Source organism: Denticeps clupeoides, chromosome 7 (assembly GCF_900700375.1).
Source record: "Denticeps clupeoides chromosome 7, fDenClu1.1, whole genome shotgun sequence".
NCBI classification, from domain to species: Eukaryota; Metazoa; Chordata; class Actinopteri; order Clupeiformes; family Denticipitidae; genus Denticeps; species Denticeps clupeoides.
Window position 1 is genome coordinate 4,402,694 of NC_041713.1, and position 22,886 is coordinate 4,425,579.

Here is a 22,886-nt window from a genome sequence, read left to right on the forward strand (position 1 = left end):
GTGCTTACACATTACTTACAGGTGGTGGGGTCTGGGGGAAAAAAAAAAAAAAAAAAAAAGCCAAAACGAAATTTAACATTAAAGTAAGATCCGATGCAGATCAGTGACCAGTGCAATGACATTGCTGTGACCTGTGACCAGGACTGACTGGACAGAGAGAGTGAAGCAAGCATCTTAGTCCCTGCATTCGAATCTACATAGGTTGGGAAATAATTACACATATTTACAATGGAAACCATGTGTCCTTGTAGAAAGTATCATTTATCTTTTTTTTTTTTTTTTCCTTCAAAAAAACTATTTCTCATTATTTTCACATAGAAAGCAGTATATTACAGGTGTAATGCGACCTTTTTGTGGGATTTAATGCAGATCACGGTTGGGAAAACAGGAACCATGAAAAGTGAATGACAATGAAACCGTGGCCGATCAGTGCACTGATGACAGTTATTAATACAGAAAACGGCAAGAGCTGGACAATTTTTAATAATCGTTATTAAAAAAATAATAATAATAATAAAATAAAACAAAAAAAAAAGTGATAATGCTACATGCCCTTCATTCACAGAATTTGGAGTGAGGACATGCGAAGCCTTTTAAAAACACACAGTAGTAGTGCGACTCCGCGCCCTGGTCGGTCCTGCTGTGAAAAACACACCTGGGGCGTTAAGCTCCGCCCCCTCCCACAGCACAGGGAGGGCGAGTTGGGGTGCAGGCCACCAACTGCTCACTCCATCAGAAATAATTAGCCATTTGCCGATGAACCCCAGGGCACTTAGTAACGGTCAGGACCACCACAAAAACATGAGAACTTTTTTTCACTTATTATCCCACCAGAAAAAAAAAAAAAAAAAGAAGATAAGCTGGGTGGAAAAAAAAAATAAAATCAGGCCAAAGTCACAACACAAGCTAATCAGGAGGAAGCAGTGACAAATAAAACCTAAAACCCATCCAAGACAGGAAAGAAAGTCAGTATAGCACCCTCAAGTGTCATGATCAGCACTTTTATATTTGTTTTTATTAAGATTTAACTCATTCATGTCATTTCCGGCATGAGCAACAAGTCCATTTTTTGTCCACGGAAGTATCTGTGGAATCCTACTGTCTAAAACAGCTCTGAGAACAAATTCAGTACTTCGTAGAAAGCAGGAACAAGGCCGGCTGGCCACCACGTGGCAGAAGGGGCTTGACCGTGTTTGCGTGCAAATAGAAACGAACAGCCAGATCAGCCTTTCAGTTTTCTCCCCCGGTGGTTCCTCAGCCGACACGCATCTCCTCACCACTTCTTCATTTTAATCCATCTCAGTGTCCTCCTTGGGTCGGTAGACTGAGCCGAACTTCTGCATGTACTTCTTGATGTACTCCTTGGTCTTGTGCTTGACGTTCTCATTGCACTCCAGGTCCTCCGGGTTTTTGCAGGACTTCAGTTCTTTGTTCATGACTCCATGAGTGAGCTGAGGACAGCGAGGGAGGGAGGGAGAGAGGGAGAGAGAGAGATTTCAGCTTAAGCTGGGTCTTGATCAGTTTCGTTTTTTTCATGGTGATGCTCCGTGAACGGAGAACATGCAAACTTAAGCCATGAAAAAATTCTAGAACTACATGAAAGCAGGATGACTTAGTCTACACCCTTAACCCGTACATCTGTGGCTTGGAAGATGGACTGAGAATTAGATGCAGAAAAAAAAAAAGACGGGCCATGTAATTTGGGGCTTTCAGATGAAAAGAAGCAAATACAGACACACACAAAAAAAAGTAGACTACTTGGTTTAGGAAATGGGTGCAAGCTAAATGTGGTCTTGTTTTCATGGATGCCTCAGGAAAAACACAAAAAACAATCCAATAACAAGACACGTAACAGTGGAGCTCGAAAGACCGATGCAACAGATCGCATTGGCCCACCTTTCTTGCCAGGTGTTTGAAGTCCTCCGTGTTGCTGATTCGGCCAAGTTTGCAGTCGGGTTTGCGGTATGGGTTCAGGCATTGCACGATAAACTGCGACATCTGCAAAATAATGAATATGATTTAAAGATCAAGACAAATGGATAAATGGTCGCGATGCTCGCGTAAGTAAAAACAGATCGCAAAAACATTACCAATACGGCGGTCTTTTGTGGCAATGTAAGAATTATGTTACCCCGGAAGCAATCCGCTAATCCTGTTGCTAAATATACCTCAATACTTAAAATATTCTGCTTAGATTTGGGCTCAATTCAGAAGGATCTCCACCATCGGAAAACCCCTATGCCTGCATCATCATTGACATATGAAGCTTTCATTTGCGAGCCAGGTATGGAATTTCTATGTTAAACTCCTTATTTATTGATTTCTAAAATAAAAACATATTTCTTTAGATTCCTGTAGTTGGATCTCTTCCTGCCTTTCCAACATTCCTTTCCAGTCATCTAATTCGCTTTTACTATGTTATTGAATTCTTGCTAAAAATGGTTAATCCGTTCTATCTACACTTTACAAAATTCACAGAATTTTTCACAGAACCCTTGACTTTTCTAAAGGGCCAATGGGAGGAAGACTTGGATGAGGTACTGTTTGATTAGATGTGAAGTGGGGCCATAAAAGAATTCGCTTCGAATAGTTCGAGTTGTTTAAGACATAGGGTCATTCACTTAAGGTCTCTCTCTCTCTCCCTCCCTCCCTCCCTGTCCTCAGCTCACTCATGGAGTCATGATGCCTCTGGTGTTACTGCAATTTTTTGGGTTGTACATCAAGATCTTCCCCTCAATCTTTAATTTTTGTACATGTTATACAATATAATTTTACAAGCCTTTATTGAATTCTTGGTGGTAGTAGCCTAGTGGGTAAAACACTCACCTGTGAACCAGGAGACCCAGGTTCAAATCCCGCTTACCATTGTGTCCCTGAGCAAGACACTTAACCCTAAGTTGCTCCAGGGGGACTGTCCCTGTAACTACTGATTGTAAGTCGCTCTGGATAAGGGCGTCTGATAAATGCTGTAAATGTAAATGTAAATTGTTTTGTTCTTTGATCTTTATCTACAAAAGCCTGGGAGGGATGGTTGGGTATTTCTCTGTTCTGAGTAACTGCAAAAGATGATAAAATGGCTGAATGGTATATAGATGCAGATTCAGTGAAGACTGCAATACCTCCTTGCGGAAAACCTCCTTGCTCTTCTTGGCGAGTTCACTGGAAGTGTCCGCCTCAGCAGTCTTTGTCGAGAACTGATAAAGAAATGCATTCAAATTAAGGGTGCTCTCTTTCATTAATTATTATGTTGAAAAAAAAATCTATTAGGTTGCAGGTCAAACTGCCATTTTAAGTGAGGCCTATAATAGACAGGAATTAAGCATAAACATGAAAAACTGACCTAATTAGATCAGGTTTTCAAAAGGTAACACAAATCTACATTTTCTATTAAAGGTTCAAATTCTTATATGAGGCAGGCCAAAGCAAATTTTATTAAAATGACCATAGTACTGTCTATATTTGATTATAAAATTTTGGGATCTTCTCCTTTAGAGGAATCTTGCTGGAGGCCTGACCCCACAGCAAGATGAAGGACCGTACGTCATCTACAGGACGGCAGACATACCAAAGAGGGACACTCAAAAGGCCCACAGCAGTTCAAAGCACAGGGAACATCACATCCAACACCACTCACTCAACAGAGCCTACAACCTGTAAAGCAGATCTACCTTAAATGCCTACACTTCTGCTCCTCTTCAATGCCACACTATGGAATGGACCGATTCTCCAACAAGTGCTTCAATCCACTGGCCAGTATACAAGTAAACTAATCTGGCTGGTGTTAAACCAGAGGGAAAACCACTTTTGAAAAGTGCTGATAAAGCCCGGAGACATTCCAGCACGTCTCGCCGTACGCGCTGTCGGACAAGCAGCAAAATGAGCTCATGCTCTAAAAATTGCTCAAGTTCTGCTTGTGTTTATTAACAGACAGTGTAGTAAAGAACCCTGACAGACTTTGGATATTATTTCAAACTACCCCAGAGACACGGCGGAACGTTTTACATAATTCAGTATGCACTCACCCGATCCTTAACAACATGAATCATCATTCCTATTGTGTTGCAGGTCACTTTATAGTTTTCCCTATGCATAGACATGTAGCTATTATAAATGTGTATGTATTTGTATTCATGAATAAAACACTAGTATTTAGTGGGCAGTCTCAGGTAGTGGGTCATTTTGACATCATTTTGCAAAGGCATAGAAATATTGTTATCGATTTCTTGTTCTGTGGGATGGCAGAAAAATACTCTGGCCACTTCACGAAGACTATAAAACTACCACGGTTAAAAACGTTTTTAACTTTAATAGGCTCAATCCACATGGTGGCATGGCGTGGTGTGGCGTTTGGCGACCTAACATCTCCAAGGTTGTAAGTTCAAATCCCAGCTCGGACCGTGCGTGGACCTCCAGTTTCAGTGTTACATCACTTTCTCTTCTACTTCTTGTGCTCGAGACAACAATTAATACTAATACAAGAAGCAGCCGTAGAGTATGTCTAGTTTAAAGAGGCTGCTCATGTACCAGTATGCAACCTGTGGTTACCTTTGAGGGATTTTCATCATATGTTGGCGTGCCCAGGTCCATCTCTGCCTCATGATCAACACCAACCTCTTCACTGCCACCTTCCCAGCTTGGTGGGTCCCACTGAGTTTGTCTAACATACATATAAAACACTTGAATTTAGGCATATAAGTACACAGTAAATAGCTAAAATGTCATGCGAGTTCAGTTAGGAATAGTTATACTAGTATTTTAATTTGCTATAGAACGTATTCAGAAATTTGGCATTGGAGAGATGCCCAAACTTTTGACCGTGTATGCTGTGACAGCTGATACCTGGTGATGATGTGGTAATAGTAGATCTTCCCCTCTGGATCACGTGCCACTTTCCAGCTGGGCGGCAACACAATGGTTTTGGGCTTTGGAGGAGAAGGAGGGGGGAGGTCCATGATGCCATTTGGCACAATCATCTCCTGTAAAGCCATTGGGAAAGAATTCATTCAGTATTCCTTTATGCACTGGAGCTGACTCGACCACTGAATCTTCTCAGCTCAATGGAGACTAGCAAAGCAGCTTGTTCCTATTATGAACAGAGCACATGACTAGCATACTTCATTTATGTATTCATGCTGACCATACACTGGTTTATATTTGCACTTTAACTGTTGGACTACTTATTGTTTTTTCCAGACATTTGATTAAAGTTGTTACTTCATCTACACTTGTTCATGGATCAGGGGTGAGGCAAAAGCAAAAAAAATAAAATCATATTTTTTCTGGTAATACATAGTTAGTGCTGAGGTACTCAACATCTGCGTACTGAAGATGAACACTAAAATCAGTGTGAAGGAAACATTAAGACAGATTAAAAACATGAAAATGCCACTGGGGATAAACAAAGGTGAAATGGAGGACTCCATCGGCAGTATTTGCAGCGGACCGTACCTGCTGGACAGTCTGTGAGGTGACAATGGTGGTGACTGTGCCTCCCTGCTGCACGACCACACCCTGTTGATGAGCGGGGTAGACTTGTTGACCATGCAGGTAGCCAGCTGGTTCGGTGTATGTCTGAGGAGAAGGGAGGAAAACAGAAGTGGTGTGATGACTCCCGCGACAGTAACAAGCAGCCACGATGTAAACATGCAGGATGAAGGCCACCTGCATACCGCATGAGCGTCACAGATCACTCCGTGACATCATCATGCAAAATATTACATCTTGAAATTCCCTCTAAATCACTGTATAAATGTTAAATTCGAATGCTAATCCTTTATTGCAGAAAATGATGCAAATATAATGAATTTGACCAAAGTTCATAGACATCATAAATGCATCATAAGTATAATATAGGTAAGTTTCACAGGTTCTGCTGGACCACAGATCACAGAATTTGATGCTTTGGGTCAAGTGTGCTTATGAAATTTTTAATCCAGGCTATTCCACTATATTAACTGTCTCTTTAACAGTAACATTAAGATTTAGGTAGATTGGGAATGGGGAGACCTTACAGTCCGTACAAACCAACATTATTTCTCCACACAGCGGATGGAGTGCAGGCTGATTCTGAGGCGTACCTGTATGACGGGGGTGCTGGTGGGAGGGTAGGCCGTAGGGATGCTGTAGATGGTCTGGCAGGGCTGTCCCTGGTAGTAGATGGTGGCAGGCGGTGCCTGAGCAGGCGCTGGGTACGGCTGCACTTGGGCCGCTGCCTGGGTCTGGACCGCCACCGGCTGCTGCTGCAATCCCACTGGCTCCCACAAGGTGGCGTAGCCCTGCTGGCCAGGCTGGCCTGCCGCCTGAGCTGCAACTGCCAGGACGGCCACGCCAGAGTCCTGAGCTGCTGGCGCAGCAGGCTGAGCGAACTGAGTGGCTGCTGCAGCTGGAGAAGGCCGGAGCTCCAACGGGGCGGTGATGTGCACAGGCAGGGCGCCGGAGATGGACACCGCAGGAGTCTGTACTGAAGTGGAGTTGGAGGAGGCTGGCGAGGTCACAGCTAGATCGTGTAGGTGTGGCTGGGCGGGTGTCTGTTCGAAGGGCAATGTACCGGGAGGAGCTGCCGCTCCTCGAGGGCACAGAGATTCCACTGGGGGGGTGGGCAGCAGTACCTTGCCAGCATTTGGGTTAGTAGGGTCCACGTAGGTCTGGATGGGGTAACCTGGAGGATAGGTTATAAAGCCGTGGGGACTGGATGTGTAGGCTAGTTGATCAAAGGTTAAGGTATGCAGTTGTTGTTGCTGTTGTTGCTGCTGCTGCTGCTGTTGTTGCTGCTGCTGCTTCTGGGCCTCACGCTGTGCTACTTCCTGTTCAAACAGTTTACGGCGCTCCTCAGTAGTCAGTTTGTTGCGCTCCTTCGTTCGACCTTTCTTTTTGCTCCCATTTGTTGCCTCGAACCTGGTAGGGTTAAAAAAAAATAAAAAATAAACACTTTTTAGAAATGTTGCTGTGAAATTTGTGAAATTCTGGATGGACTTATTTTGTATTGCAGCTTTATATGCGATTCCCACCCCTATTCGTGGCGAGACCGTACCTTTCATCAATTCTTCTGCTCCTCTCATATGCTGATGGAGGCGGAGGGGAAGGCGATAGGCGGCGGCGCCGACGCTCGGCACCGCGAAGGCTTTCCCGTTCACGATCACGTTCGCGGTCCCAGTCTCGGTCCCAGTCCCTCTCGCGTTCCCGCTCTTTTTCCCGCTCCCTTTCTCTGCTTCCAGAGGAGGCGCGATGTGTGAACTGCGCATCTCGGTCTCGAATGCGTTCTACAAAATGTGGACAAAATGAGACTTCATGGTAAGTAATTACTCAGTTAAATATAATAATACAAAACAATCACTAAATTCATACCAGTAACTTCCTTCTCAACTTGAACCTTCTTTGGTATTCTGTACACCTCCTAGTGAGACAGAAGGGGAAAAAAAAAAAAAAAATGTCAACTTTCCCGTCACCCTTGCAAACTCCTGGAACGAGCAAGTGATAAAATGTGACTGGCTCGCCTTCAAATCTTTCCAGCTGTCCAATAGTCGAGCGGCCATGTCGCTGATGTCAGCTGCCCTGACGGGCGGCTCCTGGCTCTTCTCGCTCTCTACATCGGACACGCCCTCCTCCTCATCCTGAGATGAGGTGCCCACAACTACCAGGTCTTGTGGTAGGCTGGAAGTAGTGAGCTCGGTGGGGACTGCAGCGGATTCTGTAGTGTCCATTGGTGCCTCTTCATCTGGAGTAGCAGCCACCGTTTCCAATGGTGCGCTCTCAGTCAAAGCCACAGAAAAGTCAACTGCCAGAGGTGCCGGAGCCCCGGGTTCCCCTGACGGAGGTGCCGGAGCTGCTGCCGGAGTCCCGGGCTCCACTGCCGGAGCCCCGGGTTCCCCTGCCGGAGCTGCTGCCGGGGCCCCGGGCTCCATGGCCGGAGCCCCGGGTTCCCCTGCCGGAGCTGCTGCCGGAGCCCCGGGCTCCACGGCAGGAGCCCCGGGATCCCCTTCCGGAGCTGCTGCCGGAGTCCCGGGATCCCCTTCCGGAGCTGCTGCCGGAGTCCCGGGATCCCCTTCCGGAGCTGCTGCCGGAGTCCCGGGATCCCCTTCCGGAGCTGCTGCCGGAGTCCCGGGATCCCCTTCCGGAGTCTCGGGCTCCACTGCCGGAGTCTCGGGCTCCTCTTCCTGAGTCCCGGGATCCTCTGCCGGAGCTGCCAGAGTCCCGGGCTCCTCTTCCTGAGTCCCGGGATCCTCTGCCGGAGCTGCCAGAGTCCCGGGCTCCTCTTCCTGAGTCCCGGGATCCTCTGCCGGAGCTGCCAGAGTCTCGGGCTCCTCTTCCTGAGTCCCGGGATCCTCTGCCGGAGCTGCCAGAGTCCCGGGATCCTCTTCCTGAGTCCCGGGATCCTCTGCCGGAGCTGCCAGAGTCCCGGGATCCTCTTCCTGAGTCCCGGGATCCTCTGCCGGAGCTGCCAGAGTCCCGGGCTCAAAGGCTGGAGGTGCCGGAGTCTCGGGATCCACTGCCGGAGTCCCAGGATCCAAGGCCGGAGGTGCCAGAGTCCCGGGCTCCACTGCAGTTTCAGAAGGAGTTGCTGGTGTGGAGGAATCTCCAGTGGTTAAAATGCCCGGAACTAATGATTGCATGTCACTGGGAGCATCGTTCTCTGCCTGGATCTCCAAGACAGCAGGCACAAGAACCTCAGCCTGCTCAACACCAAACACATAGGACAGGGCAACAGAGACGGCAGTTTCCTCAGTCACCACTTCTTGCTCCTCAGTGGCCTCCTCGCACTGGTGGGGAGGTTCCTGAACCTCGTCCTCACTTGGTCCCTGTGCTTTGTCTACTGTCTTCTCTGTCTCTTTATCTTCACTGTCCTTTGCTTCCTCCTGCTGCTTTGGTTCTTTGCCATCAGTTGTTTCCTGTTGATGTTCTTCTGTCACCTCGACCTGAGCCTTCTTTTCCTGAGCAATACTTTCTGATGTTTCCACCTGGGGAGGTTCGTCCTCATCATCTTCGTCATCTTCCTCCTCTTCTTCCTCCTCCTTGCAATCAGAGGCCTTGCTAGCATCTGACATTGCACTATCCAAGCTGTTCTCACTAATTATTTTGAGACGACGGTACACCGCACGCTTGGGTGTGTCCCCATCCATCTCTGGCCCAAGCTTGGCTAAGGAAGACCCATCAGGAGTGTTGAGGGGTGTCTGGGCACGGGAGGTGTTCTCACTTGAGTAACCATCTATTTCAGCGGGCTGCGCCCAACGCTGGATAAACTGCAAAACACGGCTCTCTTCCAGCATGTTCTTGGTGGAGATTGGTAAAACTGCAAGTGCCTTCATAATCTGCAAGCACACATGAGAGACACATTAGATGGATCATCTGAAGGGACATTATTCATCAAAGTTTTTTACTTACTTCCATCTGTAATTTGTTGTTGTTAACAGAATTCCCTTTGGCTTCGGAGAGCTCTACCATGAATATCCACAGTAATGAGAGTCCATGGTGGTCCAAGAACTGCTTCAGGCACGAAGGATTCTGGGTGTTCTGTGCTCAGAGAGTCAACAAAATAAGTCAATGGATTCGCAGATTTTGGATGAATTTGCTGCAGTAACAATCTTGATGAAAACACCCACCTGAATAAGCTTAAGGCAGGTGAGCCGCTGTTCCATTGTCTCCACTCTCACCATGAGGCGACACAGCGAGATGACTTCCTTTTCATCATACAGTCCCTCACCATTCTCCAGCAGAGCCTCCAATTCCTCATCCACCTACAAGGTACAATGGCCAATTAGAGCACTGCTGCAAATCTCATCGCAATTCATTTACTGTTGGTACAGTGTTTGACATTACTCAAGACATCCTGTTGGGTAACTCACCGTAGTGAGCGCGCTCACAGAATCCTTCTTTCTGTTGCGCTCCTTCTTCATTTTGCCTCCAGCTGCCCGGACGCTGACCCGATTCTCCCCTCCAAGAAAGCCCCGGCAGCTGGGTGCGCCACACAAACACTTCTGCGCCTCTTTCCTGCAAAGGTGAATCCAAGCAAGCAGAGAACATCTCAAACTCTTCGGAGAGGTCCACCAAGTGAAGGTAGAGAAATGTGAATTACCCATATCTCTGAAACTGGTAGTCAAAGGTGAGTTCAGATCCAGCAGTCACAGCTTTGGTGGTGAAGAAGCCGACTCTGAGCTGACCATTCACGGTCCACTGGGGACGACAGAACAAGAAATAATCTGGGTTGTGACTGGGCTGTGAAACATATCACGGGCAGCAAAGAGCAATTTTCATTTGCAAACCTTTTGGGTCTCACAGTTGGGTTCACAGCTGTGGTTCATGAATCGTGAGCAGTTCCCTTTCAGAGTGGCATCGATAATCTGCAATAAATCAGGTTAAATGTGAAGAGGAACTGGCCTTGAGGTGTCTGGTCCATCCACAACTTACCTCATTGTTTTTAAGGGCCATGAAGTAGTAATGGATGTTTTTGCTGCGGGCATACTCTTTCACTCTACACTTGAACTCTTTATGATCAAGCACCTCTCCACAATACTCCAAGACAAATGTGTTTCTGGAACAATATAAACATAAGATTAAAACATCTATTTTAGGTAGAAGGTTCTTCAATATTTCTATATCACAGAAGCATAAAAGACACTTCAGAATGAGTCCTACTGACTATTAGAGAGGGGAAAATGATGAAAGCCTTACGATGGTAAATCCTTGGCTGCGCGTAATCCCCACCCTTTGTTTTCGGTCAAGATGACTTCAAAGTCTGCATGCTGTTTCATCTGGAAGCGTCGATTTGAGCAATAAACACCATTTGGACAGCGTGAAGAGCTGGAGAGATGAAGGTAGAACATTCAGGCCACAAAGTGAGCAAGATTGTAATTACGATTTAAAGACCAGCAAATACGCACCACTCAATCATCAGGAGGCGGTTAAGGCAGTCCTCACCACACGCAACTGCCCCTCGTGAGCGCTCCTCCTTTGAAAGCAGCCCGCATTCACACTGCATGCGCTTGATGTCACGATGGGATTTGTTCTTCTTACTGTTGCACAAGATGAACTCTAAATCAGCAAAAGTGGCAAACCTTCCAGTCCAAATCTAAAATACACAAGAATGGTCCTCACCGCTCAGTAAGATAGAGATTCTCCTCAATAAGGTCAAAATAAGGAGGCATCTTCTTGGCCTTAGCCTTCTCTTTCCAAATTGTGGGATCCAAAAACTGTTTTAAACTGAGAAGTGGTTTATGAGCTTCAACTGCCGGATTATCCTTGCGATCCAGAGAAACCCTAGAACCCTCGACCTGCAGACACTCCCTTTTGCTTGCAAGTCCAGCCTCTGCCTCATTGTCAGAGTCAGTCTCCAGCTCCTGGCGCCTTTTCTTAGGTGGGCCCCGTCCTCTGTGAGGCTTCAGAAGATTCTCTCTTGATGCATCAGCAATAACTATTCCCTCCATGGGGGTAGAAACGAAGCCTTTGCAGTTGCTGCTAATTTCATTGGCTTGCACAAAAGCGGATGACGCAGGAGGCTCGGCGAACCCCGCTGCTGAACATCGGATTCCTGTTCTTCCTCCACAGTCCTCCTCAAGGTCATTTGTCAAGGAGTCTGGCTGAATTTGGCCTGCAGGGTCATAGTACTGAGAAGGCACAGATTGATAAGGTTCTCTGCCACCTTGAGAAGCCACATGCTGGCTCCAGTAGTCACTGCCTTGCCCAAAACCAGGGGCAAGGTAAGGTAGTTGGGAAGAACTATAGCTGCTGTCTGGTTGCTGGTATGTGCTACTAGGTTGTTCAGGAAATGCTAAAACCAAGCTAATGGCTTCCTTCCCATTTGAGTCACTGGAGGAATGGAAATGATCAGGGATGTAACGGTGCAAATTCATTCCACTGCTTACGCTGTGCCAGCTATCTGGTTTAACATAGTGCTCCGGAGGGCCAAGGCTGGGCTCCTTCATAGCGCCTTGTAAGTTGTGGCAGGGCTCCGTGGTGACATTTGATGGAGCAGTAGAAGCGTCTAACTGGCTAGTGCTATCAACCATATTACTCTGAGACTGGTAACAGGTAACGGTTAATGCAGAGGCAAGTGAATGATGATTATCGGCAGGACAAGATGTCATACTGTCACTGATTTCACGGGGAACAGGCCTGTGCCTGAGCTGAGGGTTGTGGCTACATGGACTCACTCTGTTGGTGCTTTTCTCCCCACCATCTGCTTGGCAATTTGTGTGGTGTTGCCCATGACTGGTGTTCGGACCGGTAGAAGACAGGAGTGCATCCTTTGCTTCCAGTGTAAGGGTTGAATTTTTTGGCACTATCACCACGGAATGTAGTCTATTCAAAGGCACGGTGCCATCATCTGAATCAGATTCAAAACCCTCGGATTCACTGTCATCACTGTGGCCTCTATCAGCTTGGTTTACGCCTTTGGACTGGCTGGCCTTCCGCAAATAATCATTGGGCTTCTCTGCACTCCTTGTGTTGCACGGTCTCGTCTCATAAGAATCGCTCGCAGCAAAAGCATAACTGGTCTTCTGGTCTGCCACAGGCACTTGAACTACATGAGATGCACTGTCTGAAGACATACTTCTTTCATGGGTGTGGGACTGTATTGCAGTGTCTAACAACTCTGTTGGCTTTTCATTCAAATCTCGATGGAAAGTGCCAAGCAAATCCTCCTCCGTCTCAACCTCCGAGGGATTTCCAGAGTGTGCTGGAGCACCGTGTTTCACACAAAGATCCATATTAACGCACTGATCCTCAGAACCGTCTTTGTTGAACTCTATACTCTTCACAGACACCATTTTTTTCACAGAGGGCTTCCCATCTTGGCAAACTGATTTTTGAGAATTTTCAGTGTCTGACATCTCCTGTCCAACAATATCCCATCTGGATTTTTTCATATGGCATGTTTTTGTCAGTGGCACCTGGTTCTGCTCCACTTTGACAATTAGTGTCTCAGTACAGTGACCTGATGAACATTCATTGTGAGGACTGCTATTTGTAGAAGATGGCATAATGCTTTCGCCTCCACTGGAATGCACAGGACTGTCAGATTTAGTGTTCTGTTTCAAGGGATTTGAACATGGCAGTTCTTTCACAGAAGTCCTGTTTAATTTTGATCCATCTTCATTTGGAGAAAGGCTGGATTCTGGACCAACTTGGTCATTCAAGCCAAGCTCTGCTTGCTGTTCTTCAGAACTCAATACATCCTGGACTACATTTTGCACAGTACTTTCACACAACAAACTCTGGTTACTTCTTGATAAATGTTCAGAATCAAGCCTGCCAAATGTCTGTGTACCATCAAACTGGGATTCACATTGCGTTGGGCATGTCTTTCTGGAGTTATTTAAAAGATCTGCTGGGCTGTTGCTTCGTACACTTTTTAAATCATCTTTAATGCTTACCTCAGGTTCAACACTTTGACTGACTTGATTAGTACCTGGCTTCAGGATGCAATACGATGATTGTCGTTCTGTTCCAGTCTTGTTTAGTGCAGAGTTGCTCCAAGAGCCTGAGGACCTATCTGAAACTTGGGTCTGACACTTCCTCACATGCTCCTCATCAGAGTCTGAACTGCCACTACTTTTTCTCACTTTCTTCTCAGAAGAATGATTTGAGGATCCTTGACTGGAATGAGAAGCTTTCAATGCGTTTTCTGTTCGCGACTGGGCACTTGATTTTCTCCGACCTGTTTCAGACTCTGGAGAGCATCTCCTATTAGGTTCATAGTCACTTGTTCTCCTACTGGACTGCTCAGATTTAGAGTACTGGACTTTCTTATCGGACTCAGAAGAGCGAGGTGACTTTGAATCCCTTCGTGATTTTGAGTAAGAAGACTTTGAGTCTCTGTGAGAGCTTGAATGCATTGATGCTCTATTTGAGTCACTGCCACGAGTCCGAGTCCTCCTACGATCATCCTCAGAGTCAGAGCTGTCCCTTGACCTGCAGTCAGTTCGAGAGCGTGACCTCCTCCTTTCTCGATGGGGTGAAAACCGATGTGACCTTCTTTCAGAGTCACGGTAATATGACCTATCAGACCTCGACTGTCTGTCACTTCTTGACCGGTCAGATCTGTAGGAAGAGCTTGGACGAGGACCCCAAGACCTAGACCTTGACCGACTCTTGGTCCTCCTTCGTTCTTTATCACATCGTGAAGAATGTGAAGATGTGTGTCTTGAGTCATGTTCTGACTTAGAATAACTAGAAACCCGTTCACTTCTCTCAGTCCTAGAGGATTTTCCTGATTCTTCTACCTTGGAAATAGAGCTCACTTTTTTCACATCTTTCTTTGAACCTTCCAACTTGACTGAGCTCTTGGGATCACCAGACTTCTGACTAGAAGAAGTCTGTACCGAATCACCATCAGATTCTGAACCAGGGAATGTGCTATCTGACTGAGACTGGACCTTTTTGTTATCTTCCAGGGCCTTGGTGCAACTGTTATCCTTATCCTCATTCCCAATATGGGAAGAATGAGCTATAGGACAAGGAATCCATTTATCTTCTGGTTCATTTTGCATGGCATTAAAATCAGAGTCACTGACCAAACTCCTAAAGCGCTGGTCCTCTGATGATTCAGTCGTCGTCCTGGTAAGCGTTTGGACCTGAAGCTCCTTCTCTGAATGGACCTCCTCAGATAAGACACTGGTGACAGAAACACTCAGAATCTGTTTCTTAAAGTGCATCTTCACCAGGTCAGGTTTAGATTTGGTGGGAGAGCAGGACACTGTGGGTATAGGTGGTGTTGTCTCTGGCACTGGGATGAGATCCTTGAATGCATCGTTTGTGTTTGTTTTGGATACAATATGATGCACTGCTTGGTCTGGAGGAGGTGAAATCACAGTTGGCAAAGCAGATGGGGGTTCAACTGCTTTTTCTGGCTTCTGGGGGGCCAGAAATAAGTTGGGTAGTGGCTTCTTGGTCTGACCCAAACTAAAGGAAACCTTCTGTCGACCCTGCTCGTCCAGGTTCACCTTGGTCTTGGTTCCCTTGGGAAGGAGACGATTTGACAATATAACCCTGGGAGCAAGCCCTTTAAATATGACTGGTTTTGCAGGGTTTTCCACCTTAATCTACAAAGAGCAAAAGTAAATAATAATGTTTCAGTATTATCCCCCCCCCCAACAAAGCATTGCCAAGAAACTAAATCTAGATTCTGTCTTTTATTGTTATTTCTAATCAAGAGTAATAATAATTTAGGGTATGCAAGTTTCATCAATTATTTTCTGTTGGTAGGGCTGGGTGATATGACAATTTTGTATTGCGCCCTATCATCAATTTTGTTCATTTCCAGTGAAGAACAGATGTGTGATGGGTCACAAAACATCTTGGGATGAGAGACACAGAAGTACAGAGATACAGTTAAGCATTAATAGATAAAAGGTACTAGATATAGGCACAACTTCATATTAATAAAATAAAGGTTATAAAATCATATGGTTATTTACATGCTTGAATTCAAACATGAAATAGTGTATTTTTTCTTGTTATAGTTAATATACTTGTTACTGCTACAGATTAAACAAAAATGTTAACATTTTATGTTGGGCCTGTATTTTGTTTAATATTTCCCCATTCTTGATTAGATATTGCATTAAAAGAAAACTTTTTTTACTTAAAATACTTATGTCATAGAACACATTACTTAAATCGTAATATGAGATTTTTGTCATATCACCCAACCCAATCCAAAATGCTACTTTTGTCATCTGTGTTAGCAAACAGGAAGAAGATCTGAATGGCTATCCTTATGCAAAGAACATTAGATGATGAAATGAAAGTTCTGTTTCACACCATGTGCCACCCTGGATGTTCATGAACAAATTATGCTAGTAAAAAAAATAAAGAAATAAAAACTCACGGGTGCATCATCTCCTTCCTCCCTGCAGAAATGAGAACAAGCAAAAAACAAGAGGGGGGGGGTTAATAAATAGCAAAAATGACACATTTCAGCAAGTAATCAGCACAGCAGGCAGGCATAGAAGACATTTCCAGATCAACTACATAGATTCTATCCAAAAAAAAAAAAAAAAAATAATAATTTTTTTACACATACAACATTTCAGCAAAGTAATGTCAACTTTGCCAGCATTACACCTCTACAGCAAAGTTCCTTTCATCTTTCCAAAGAGGAGAAAGGGAGCCGAATAAGGCTGCTAGGCAACTGGGTTATATGCTCCACTGGGACTTCTATCTGCATGTGACCTTCATAGCTGCTCCATTCTACAATGCTGAAAGTGAAAAATGGGAGGGGCTCTTGCGGTTTTCTTTTGGCCAATTCATTAAACTGATACATTACTATTTACCATAACGAGGCTACAAATGTAACTACAGGCCTTGGATGAATGAAGCATATATATATCTATGTTTTTCTACCCCAACGTAATTAGCAGAAGCACCTTCACTAAAAGAGTTTTAGCAAAAACTAAAACTTGGACAGAATAACCAAACAGCTCAACAATCATTGCACATAACATGATATAATTATGTTATCTTTGTCCAAGATTATCTTTTAATGTGACTACTTAGAATTTTATCATTAATCACTGCGTGATAAAGATGTATACGTGTTTTAATGCCGGGTTCCTCCATTTGTTTTTCCGCTATAAAACTGTGAAACTTTAATATGCCCACACTTGTTACCAAAATCTTGGTAATGTGTCTCAAAATACATTATACATACTGCCATCTCAACACAGAATTTCAAAAACTACCGTAGACGTTTAGCAAGCTCCTGCATAGCCAGGGCGTGTGGCTCAGATGATCCGGTTCCGGTCACAGGGAAACATTTTTAGCAGGTAACTCGCACTGCGTAGGACAGGGAGTGGAGGAAGACACCCAGGAAACAGGACACCCATGCTCATACTAGCCGACAAAGATGTGCAGCACAGACGCTGCATTGTGCCCAAGGCCTTCACCCAAGACCGGGGGATGCCTAGGAGAAGCGGTTGAAACGTGCGCCCCGCTTGACATTTCTGTTAAGGCAACACCTCAAGACCCACTTTAGAAAGATGTCAACTTTTTGAACACATCTGACGCAGAGCAAAGCAGCATATTGTTAAAATAACATTGCTATTAGGGGCAATTGGGCAGTGGTGGCCTAGCGGTTAAAGGAAGTGGCCCCGTAATCTGAAGGTTGCCAGTTCGAATCCCGATCTGCCAAGGTGCCACTGAGCAAAGCACCGTCCCCACACACTGCTCCCCGGGCGCCTGTCATGGCCGCCCACTGCTCACCAGTGATGGTTAAAAGCAGCACATTTCCGTGTGTGCACCGTGTGCTTTCACTTCACTTTCCATTAATCTATATTGGCGAATATTTCTACACAAAATGATATCTCTGAAATCTTTTATGACACTAGACACAAAGAGTAGAGGCTGACTCTGCATACGCAACCAAAACAAAACCAAAACAGAAATACCGTATCATGCGTTCAGATCAGCACCCAGAACGCAGCTTGCCTTATTTACAGTCTACTTGTTTTCCCACCACTTCTAGACATGGACCGCGGCGTACGCAACGCACGTTTTAAAGCCCACAGCGGCCGTACCTGAGCTCCGAGGTCACTAGGTCGTCCATTTAGAGGCAAACGTTCGGTGGGCACCCTGAGGGGAGCGTCCGGCCTGCGGGACACTGTTTCAGAGCAGCGAGCCGTCCAGCGTAAGGGGACACCTGCAGACGCAAAAAAAAAAAAAAAAAACACACACACACACACACACGGTTTCAGTACCCGGGGTTCTCCTGACATGTCTTCAAACGAGAACGGCGCCGGATCGGCCCGACTCGACTCCTGCGGAAGAACAGTGCGTCGCGGGACCCGACCTTGGCCCGGAACCGAACCCTAACGCTCCCGATAAACAGCCGTGAAGACGCCCGGTGAGCTATCTGGGAACGACGCTGCCATTGATTATCTAACAGGAAAACGTTCAGACAGCCGATAAGCCGCACGGGGCTGCTGCTTGCCTTTTCCTCCATGCCCCATCCCTGTTGTGGGACGGCCTGACACCGCCGTCCATTGTTTCTGTGGAGCAGAGAGAAGCCATTGTGGGCTTGACGGGTCATCCTCGGCGCGGGGACACAACGCAAGCCGCCCCGTAAGGCTAGCCGGTCCGCTGGGTCACTTCCACGGGGCCCGGAACGAGACTGGCTCGATGAACGACAACGTCTCCGAAAATAAAAGCGCTCGGGTGACGTGCCGCCAATTTTGCGACCCACGCAGTAAAATACCCCGCAAAAAAAAAATAAAAAGGCCGTCGGGACCGTGAGCGGTCGGGAGGTGAAGCACACATGCGGGTATCCGGGGGAAGACGCGTTCTAGAGGGAAGGGTTGAAAATTTATTGCGTGGTCTGGGGCCTGTAAATAAAAGGCCACTTCTTTTTTTTTTAGGCCGTCGGTGGCACAAAACGTAGGAAGTTCGCAGGAAGAGTTAAAACAGGCATTTACGTCGCAAAAAAAAAATCCTCATCGGTTTCTGCGAATGTTGGTCTGTTGAAGAGTTGCTGGGAAGCGGATTTTCCGCGGCCACCGGAGCATGTTTTCCCACCGTGAACTCTTCCCAAATAGCTGCTTTTATTCGCGCGATTCTGGCCAAACGCGGGTTTAAACGCGCCGTGTTGCGGACAACCGCCGGAAAGAGGGGAAAAGAAGAAGAAGCCGAGTCTCCAGAAACCAGCAGCCGGGTCCGGAGCCCGAGAGAAGCAGCCCGTGTGGTTTCGGGCCGCGTCCGCCGACTCGCAGGCGACGTCGGACCCGGCGCCGGGCGACTCACTTGGCGTGCGGTTGCGGGTCACGAAAGTCCTCCATCCCCCGCGCCGGCGGCCGATGGCTCCTCTGCCCGGCTCAAAATCATTCGGCGGTCGGCCGGCGAGGCTACGCTAAGCTAGGCTAGGCTAGGCTAGCGACGTCAAATCCAGCCCAAATATTGTCTTACTCCTCCTACCCGCGGAACAGGTAGCGCTCTGCAACCTAACAGCCTCCGCCCGGCCTGACGACGCGCTCCACGTCCATCGGGCGACTGGTTAAGCGCGGTCGTGTTTATAAAACCGCCATCGTTGTTTTTCTCTCTCCCTCCTCAGCAAAACAACCCGAACCCACGCGTTTCGAGGTGGGTCGAATGTAGCCGCTAACTAGCTAGCAATAATACACCCATGACGACCCCTCTCTCTCTCTCTCTCTCTCTCGGTCGGACTCCTCCCCCCCGCCCCGTCCGCAGGCCGCTTCCGACGGGCGTCACGGCGACTCGAGCGGACCGGGGCGAGGCTGCCGCTGCCCGAGCGCGGCTCGGCGTGGAAACGGGCGCCATTGACGACCGGTCGTTGGAAATGTCCACCACGATACACGACAGTATTACTGTTCGGATGTGACTTCTAGCTTTTCTAGTTTTTTTTTGTTCTGTTTTTCAAACCACACTTTGCTGTAAGCCGTACACATTTATACAATATTCGCAGAGCCAGGATTTTACTTTTTTATTTTATTTTATTTCGATTGTGTAGGGTTGATTCGGGATGTCTGCCGTGATTCTGCAAGTGGGCCAGTGTGGAAACCAGCTGGGTCTGGACTGGTGTGAACTCCTGACCAAATCTTGTGCAAAAAAGGACGGAAACTGGTACTGCGACCGGTACTTTTATTCTGCCCAATTTGAATACGTTTTGCCAGCTGAGCATTTTGCTGCTTTCAGTTCTCCATTCGGCACCAGGGAGGGCAGGCTGGCGCTGGTGTGTGTGGACAGCGAGCCTAAAGTGCTGAACAGGGCCAGGCAGCTGGTGCGGAGCGAGTAAGTGGCGTGGTGACCTCCTCGCGGTACCGAAATGACAAGATGGCCTTTATCTCCATCTCCATCTTCTGACAGAAAACTGCTGGAGTCCAACGTTGTCCAGGGTAAAGGGGGCAGAGGAGGCAACTGGGCCTACGGTGAGTAGAAAGGGTAGACATTTACATTTAAGACATTTGGCAGACACCCTTATCCAGAGCGACTTACAACATGCTTCCATGTCACTGAAGTGATCAATTCAATGGTTCATTAGGACCCCCAATACTTTTTGTAGTTTCTATACATACGTCATAGTTATCACACACACACACACATATATATAATTCACATATGTTTGCTATGGTGATGCATTGCATTAAATCATGCATAAAAATTTACTCGTAATTTTTGTTTCCTTCCTGCCTGTGAGGTTACCATGGAAACTCGGGTGAGGAGAGCAACGGGCTGCTTCAGCAGGCAATGGAGGCCCTAAGGAAGGAAGCCGAGCGACGGAGTTACTATGGCGGAACGGTGTTGCTGCACAGTCTGAGTGGGGGCACAGGGTCAGGCAAGTAAAAAAAAAGGATTTCATCAGGCGAGGTTTACCAGCGGGACACTGTTGGGTTCAACGTTTTGCACTTCTCAGGACTTGGCTCCAGGCTGTGCGAGGAGATCCGTGCAGAGTTCCCAGCCGGCCACATTCTCACTGCGTCAGTGGTGCCTCATCGGAGTGGCGAGAGTCCCCTCCAGCATTACAACTCGCTGCTGGGCTTAGCTGCGCTGCACAGGTCCGACTCATGGCAAAATCCTCAAAAGACATTACGGATCCGTTGTATCCCTATTTAATGATAATTTGTGTAACACATATAAAGCAATAGACTCCTGAACAAGTCTTCACCTTTTGCTCCGGTGGATCGTAACCAGGTTGTAAGTAGAGGTTCAGCATGCAAAATGCAATTTGTTGATTTGTGAATCAACAAATTGTGAAATGTGTCCTCTGCATTTAACCCATCACCCTTAGTGAGCAGTGGGAAGCCATGGCAGGCGCCTGGGATACAGTTTGTGGGGACGGTGCTTTTGCTCAGTGGCACCTTGGCGGATCGGGATTCGAACCAGCAACCTTCTGATTACGGGGCCGCTTCCTTAACCGCTAGGCCACCACTGCCCCTGAAAACAGAGAAAATGCACCCTGCTCCCAGAGGCACTGCAATATTGCAGCGGAAGGCGCAAGCCCCTTTGCCGACTCCCCCACTTGGGGACTACATATTAGACCCATATTAGACTGGTTCTGATCCACCAGTGCAAAATGTGAATATTTTCTTTAGTAGTGAATTAAAAACTATATATATCACATAAGATTTCAAGGGTTTTCATTATTTAGATCTAAAAAAATGCATTTCAGCTGCACTGTTATGACCCATATCCCTCCAAATATGTGGGCAGGTCAGCTGACGGCATGCTGCTCTTTCACAACGATCAGAGCCTCAGCAGCAGTGGGGTTCCTGCTCCAGGCCGCTCTGGCTTTTGTAACGGGCTCCCTCAAGGCTCTCTTTCGCCAATGAACGTGCATATAGCCTCATGCATGGCTGGGCTCTTACTTCCCGTTCGAAGCCTCACGCCATCCAGGTGCTGTTTTTCGGTTGAAAACACTATGCCTGTGCTATCTTTTGACCTTGGCTGCATATTTTTAAGTCCCACAAACTCGCTTGTTCCACAGTGGATTAAGTTTAGGTGCAGAGCCATGGGAGTTGATCCGCTCGTTGTGTCCTATGCCTGCCGCTAAACTTCTGCATACTACTCAAGCCTGTTCCAGGTATGTGTTTATTAAGCAGGCTCTATGCATACAAACAAATGTGCATGAAATATTATTGCTAATTTGTGTCATTATGATAATCGTGCCCCTCCAGTGAAAAGTTAACTTGGGACAGGTTGGCCAGCATAACGCTCCAGGCCGTACCAAAGCTTTCACCTGCTGGGAAACCTGTATCCTTTTATAAATTCTGCCAAAGTCCACAATGCATGTGGCGATGGTACCTACAGCTCTTTGTATGACCGTTTTTCTTAACACTTGAGGTTAGTACAGCAGCCGGGCGGTGCTTGCTGTAGCTCGGGGGGATGGAGAGAACTCTTTCATTGTCTCCAATGTGCTTCCAAAGCTCAAACGTGGCCATCGCTGTGTTCCCTGGAACCCCTTTCCCATTGACTGCTGGACAGGTGAGTTGAAGAATGCAGAAGAATTTTTTTATTTTTTGTTTACAAAGCTGTATGCAGTTTTCAATGTTGGCTATTTTTCTTGACCGGAATACAATCACTTTTCAGATCCCTGTAATGAGATGAATGCATCCTGCAATTCCCAACTGCTCACTGTGTGCTCCAATCACAGCAGCGTGTCCAGTCTGCTTTCACATGTTGTGCAGCGTTGTCAGGAGATGATTGGCGCTCAGGCCTACCTCCACTGGTACCAGCGTTACGGTGTGGAAGTTCAAGACTTCAGGCAGTCCATGGACACTTTATTGAATGTTATTGAGGAATATGAAACCCAAATGCAAACTTAAATGCGACTATTGAACACGTCCTGGATGAACAGGATTTTGACTGAACAATTTGCTTAATATTTTTAAGGATTCATTGGGGCCACACTGGAGCTGGTTGGAAGCACAATAGACCAGAATAATAATCAAATGGATGAGAACTTGCTCCAAGCTTTATATACTGTATAACTGCTTTTGTTTGTTCACGTGGACTGTAATAATAGCCTTTTAATTAAAAAATATTTTTCATGGTGTATTGAAATAACAGTAGTGCTAAATTAACTGAAGAATGACCTTTTGTAATAACAAACAAATGAGTATAATATGAAATTAAGTGTTAGAAGTCAGCAACACACACTCACCACTTACTACCACTGTGTCCCTGAGCAAGACATTTAAACCTGAGTGTCTCCAGGGGGACTGTCCCAACTCGTTCTGGTTAAGGGCCTCTGATAAACGCTGTAAATGTAAAAATGTAAACACATCTTCATTTCTTCCAGACCTTCTGTCCGACAGAGGGCGCTAGAGCTCTTATGTGGCCTACATTATTAAAACGTCGTGCCATCTTGTCGTGTGAGCCTGACGACTCTCTGTTGACTACTAGTTACTACAGTTTTGCTGGTGAATTACACTCGAACTGACAGT

General features: G+C 46.6%; 2 protein-coding genes across 14 annotated transcripts; one reads left to right on the forward strand and one right to left on the reverse strand.

The window, feature by feature from the left end:
• Nucleotides 1–222: 222 nt before the first annotated feature.
• setd2 (SET domain containing 2, histone lysine methyltransferase) lies at nt 223–19,306 on the reverse strand. 6 transcript variants are annotated; one of them, XM_028985713.1, is made up of 23 exons: nt 18,730–19,306; nt 17,511–17,632; nt 15,824–15,845; nt 15,030–15,035; nt 11,089–14,951; nt 10,875–11,006; nt 10,666–10,794; nt 10,402–10,525; nt 10,257–10,334; nt 10,070–10,167; nt 9,840–9,984; nt 9,597–9,731; nt 9,379–9,507; nt 7,494–9,305; nt 7,345–7,393; nt 7,031–7,259; nt 6,078–6,894; nt 5,449–5,571; nt 4,840–4,976; nt 4,546–4,657; nt 3,120–3,194; nt 1,897–1,998; nt 223–1,451 (listed from the first exon to the last, which is right to left on the reverse strand). In XM_028985713.1, the coding sequence occupies exons 2-23, from the start codon at nt 17,537–17,539 to the stop codon at nt 1,290–1,292; spliced, it is 8,508 nt and encodes a 2,835-aa protein (XP_028841546.1). In that variant the 5' UTR covers nt 17,540–17,632; nt 18,730–19,306; the 3' UTR covers nt 223–1,289. The 6 variants fall into 6 exon arrangements, with proteins under 6 accessions (XP_028841546.1, XP_028841545.1, XP_028841544.1 ...); XM_028985712.1 differs by having other exon boundaries at nt 7,494–8,074; nt 8,108–9,305; nt 11,089–15,035; XM_028985711.1 differs by having other exon boundaries at nt 11,089–15,035; nt 18,901–19,306.
• LOC114793641 (tubulin delta chain-like) lies at nt 17,667–22,495 on the forward strand. 8 transcript variants are annotated; one of them, XM_028985720.1, is made up of 12 exons: nt 17,667–19,065; nt 19,174–19,376; nt 19,454–19,566; nt 19,639–19,734; nt 19,810–19,871; nt 20,141–20,278; nt 20,357–20,498; nt 21,154–21,336; nt 21,428–21,523; nt 21,618–21,693; nt 21,789–21,924; nt 22,030–22,495. In XM_028985720.1, exons 3-12 carry the CDS (start codon nt 19,466–19,468, stop codon nt 22,263–22,265), a joined length of 1,266 nt encoding a protein of 421 aa, XP_028841553.1. In that variant the 5' UTR covers nt 17,667–19,065; nt 19,174–19,376; nt 19,454–19,465; the 3' UTR covers nt 22,266–22,495. The 8 variants fall into 8 exon arrangements, with proteins under 8 accessions (XP_028841553.1, XP_028841555.1, XP_028841550.1 ...); XM_028985722.1 differs by having other exon boundaries at nt 19,174–19,312; XM_028985717.1 differs by having other exon boundaries at nt 19,454–19,734.
• The last annotated feature ends 391 nt before the right edge of the window (nt 22,496–22,886 follow it).

Excerpts from the sequence above, each read along its gene's own strand:
- setd2 (XM_028985711.1), bottom strand. The coding sequence starts at position 17,539 with ATGGACGACCTAGTGACCTCGGAGCTCAG. Across the intron at positions 9,732-9,839 it reads CTGTGAGCGCGCTCACTACG|GTGGATGAGGAATTGGAGGC; the intron begins GTGAGTTACCCA and ends TGTACCTTGTAG. Across the intron at positions 5,572-6,077 it reads CCAGCACCCCCGTCATACAG|ACATACACCGAACCAGCTGG; the intron begins GTACGCCTCAGA and ends CCTTCTCCTCAG.
- LOC114793641 (XM_028985715.1), top strand. The coding sequence starts at position 19,466 with ATGTCTGCCGTGATTCTGCAAGTGGGCCAGTGTGGAAACCAGCTGGGT. Across the intron at positions 19,872-20,140 it reads AGGAGGCAACTGGGCCTACG|GTTACCATGGAAACTCGGGT; the intron begins GTGAGTAGAAAG and ends CCTGCCTGTGAG. Across the intron at positions 21,694-21,788 it reads TTTCACCTGCTGGGAAACCT|TACAGCAGCCGGGCGGTGCT; the intron begins GTATCCTTTTAT and ends ACTTGAGGTTAG.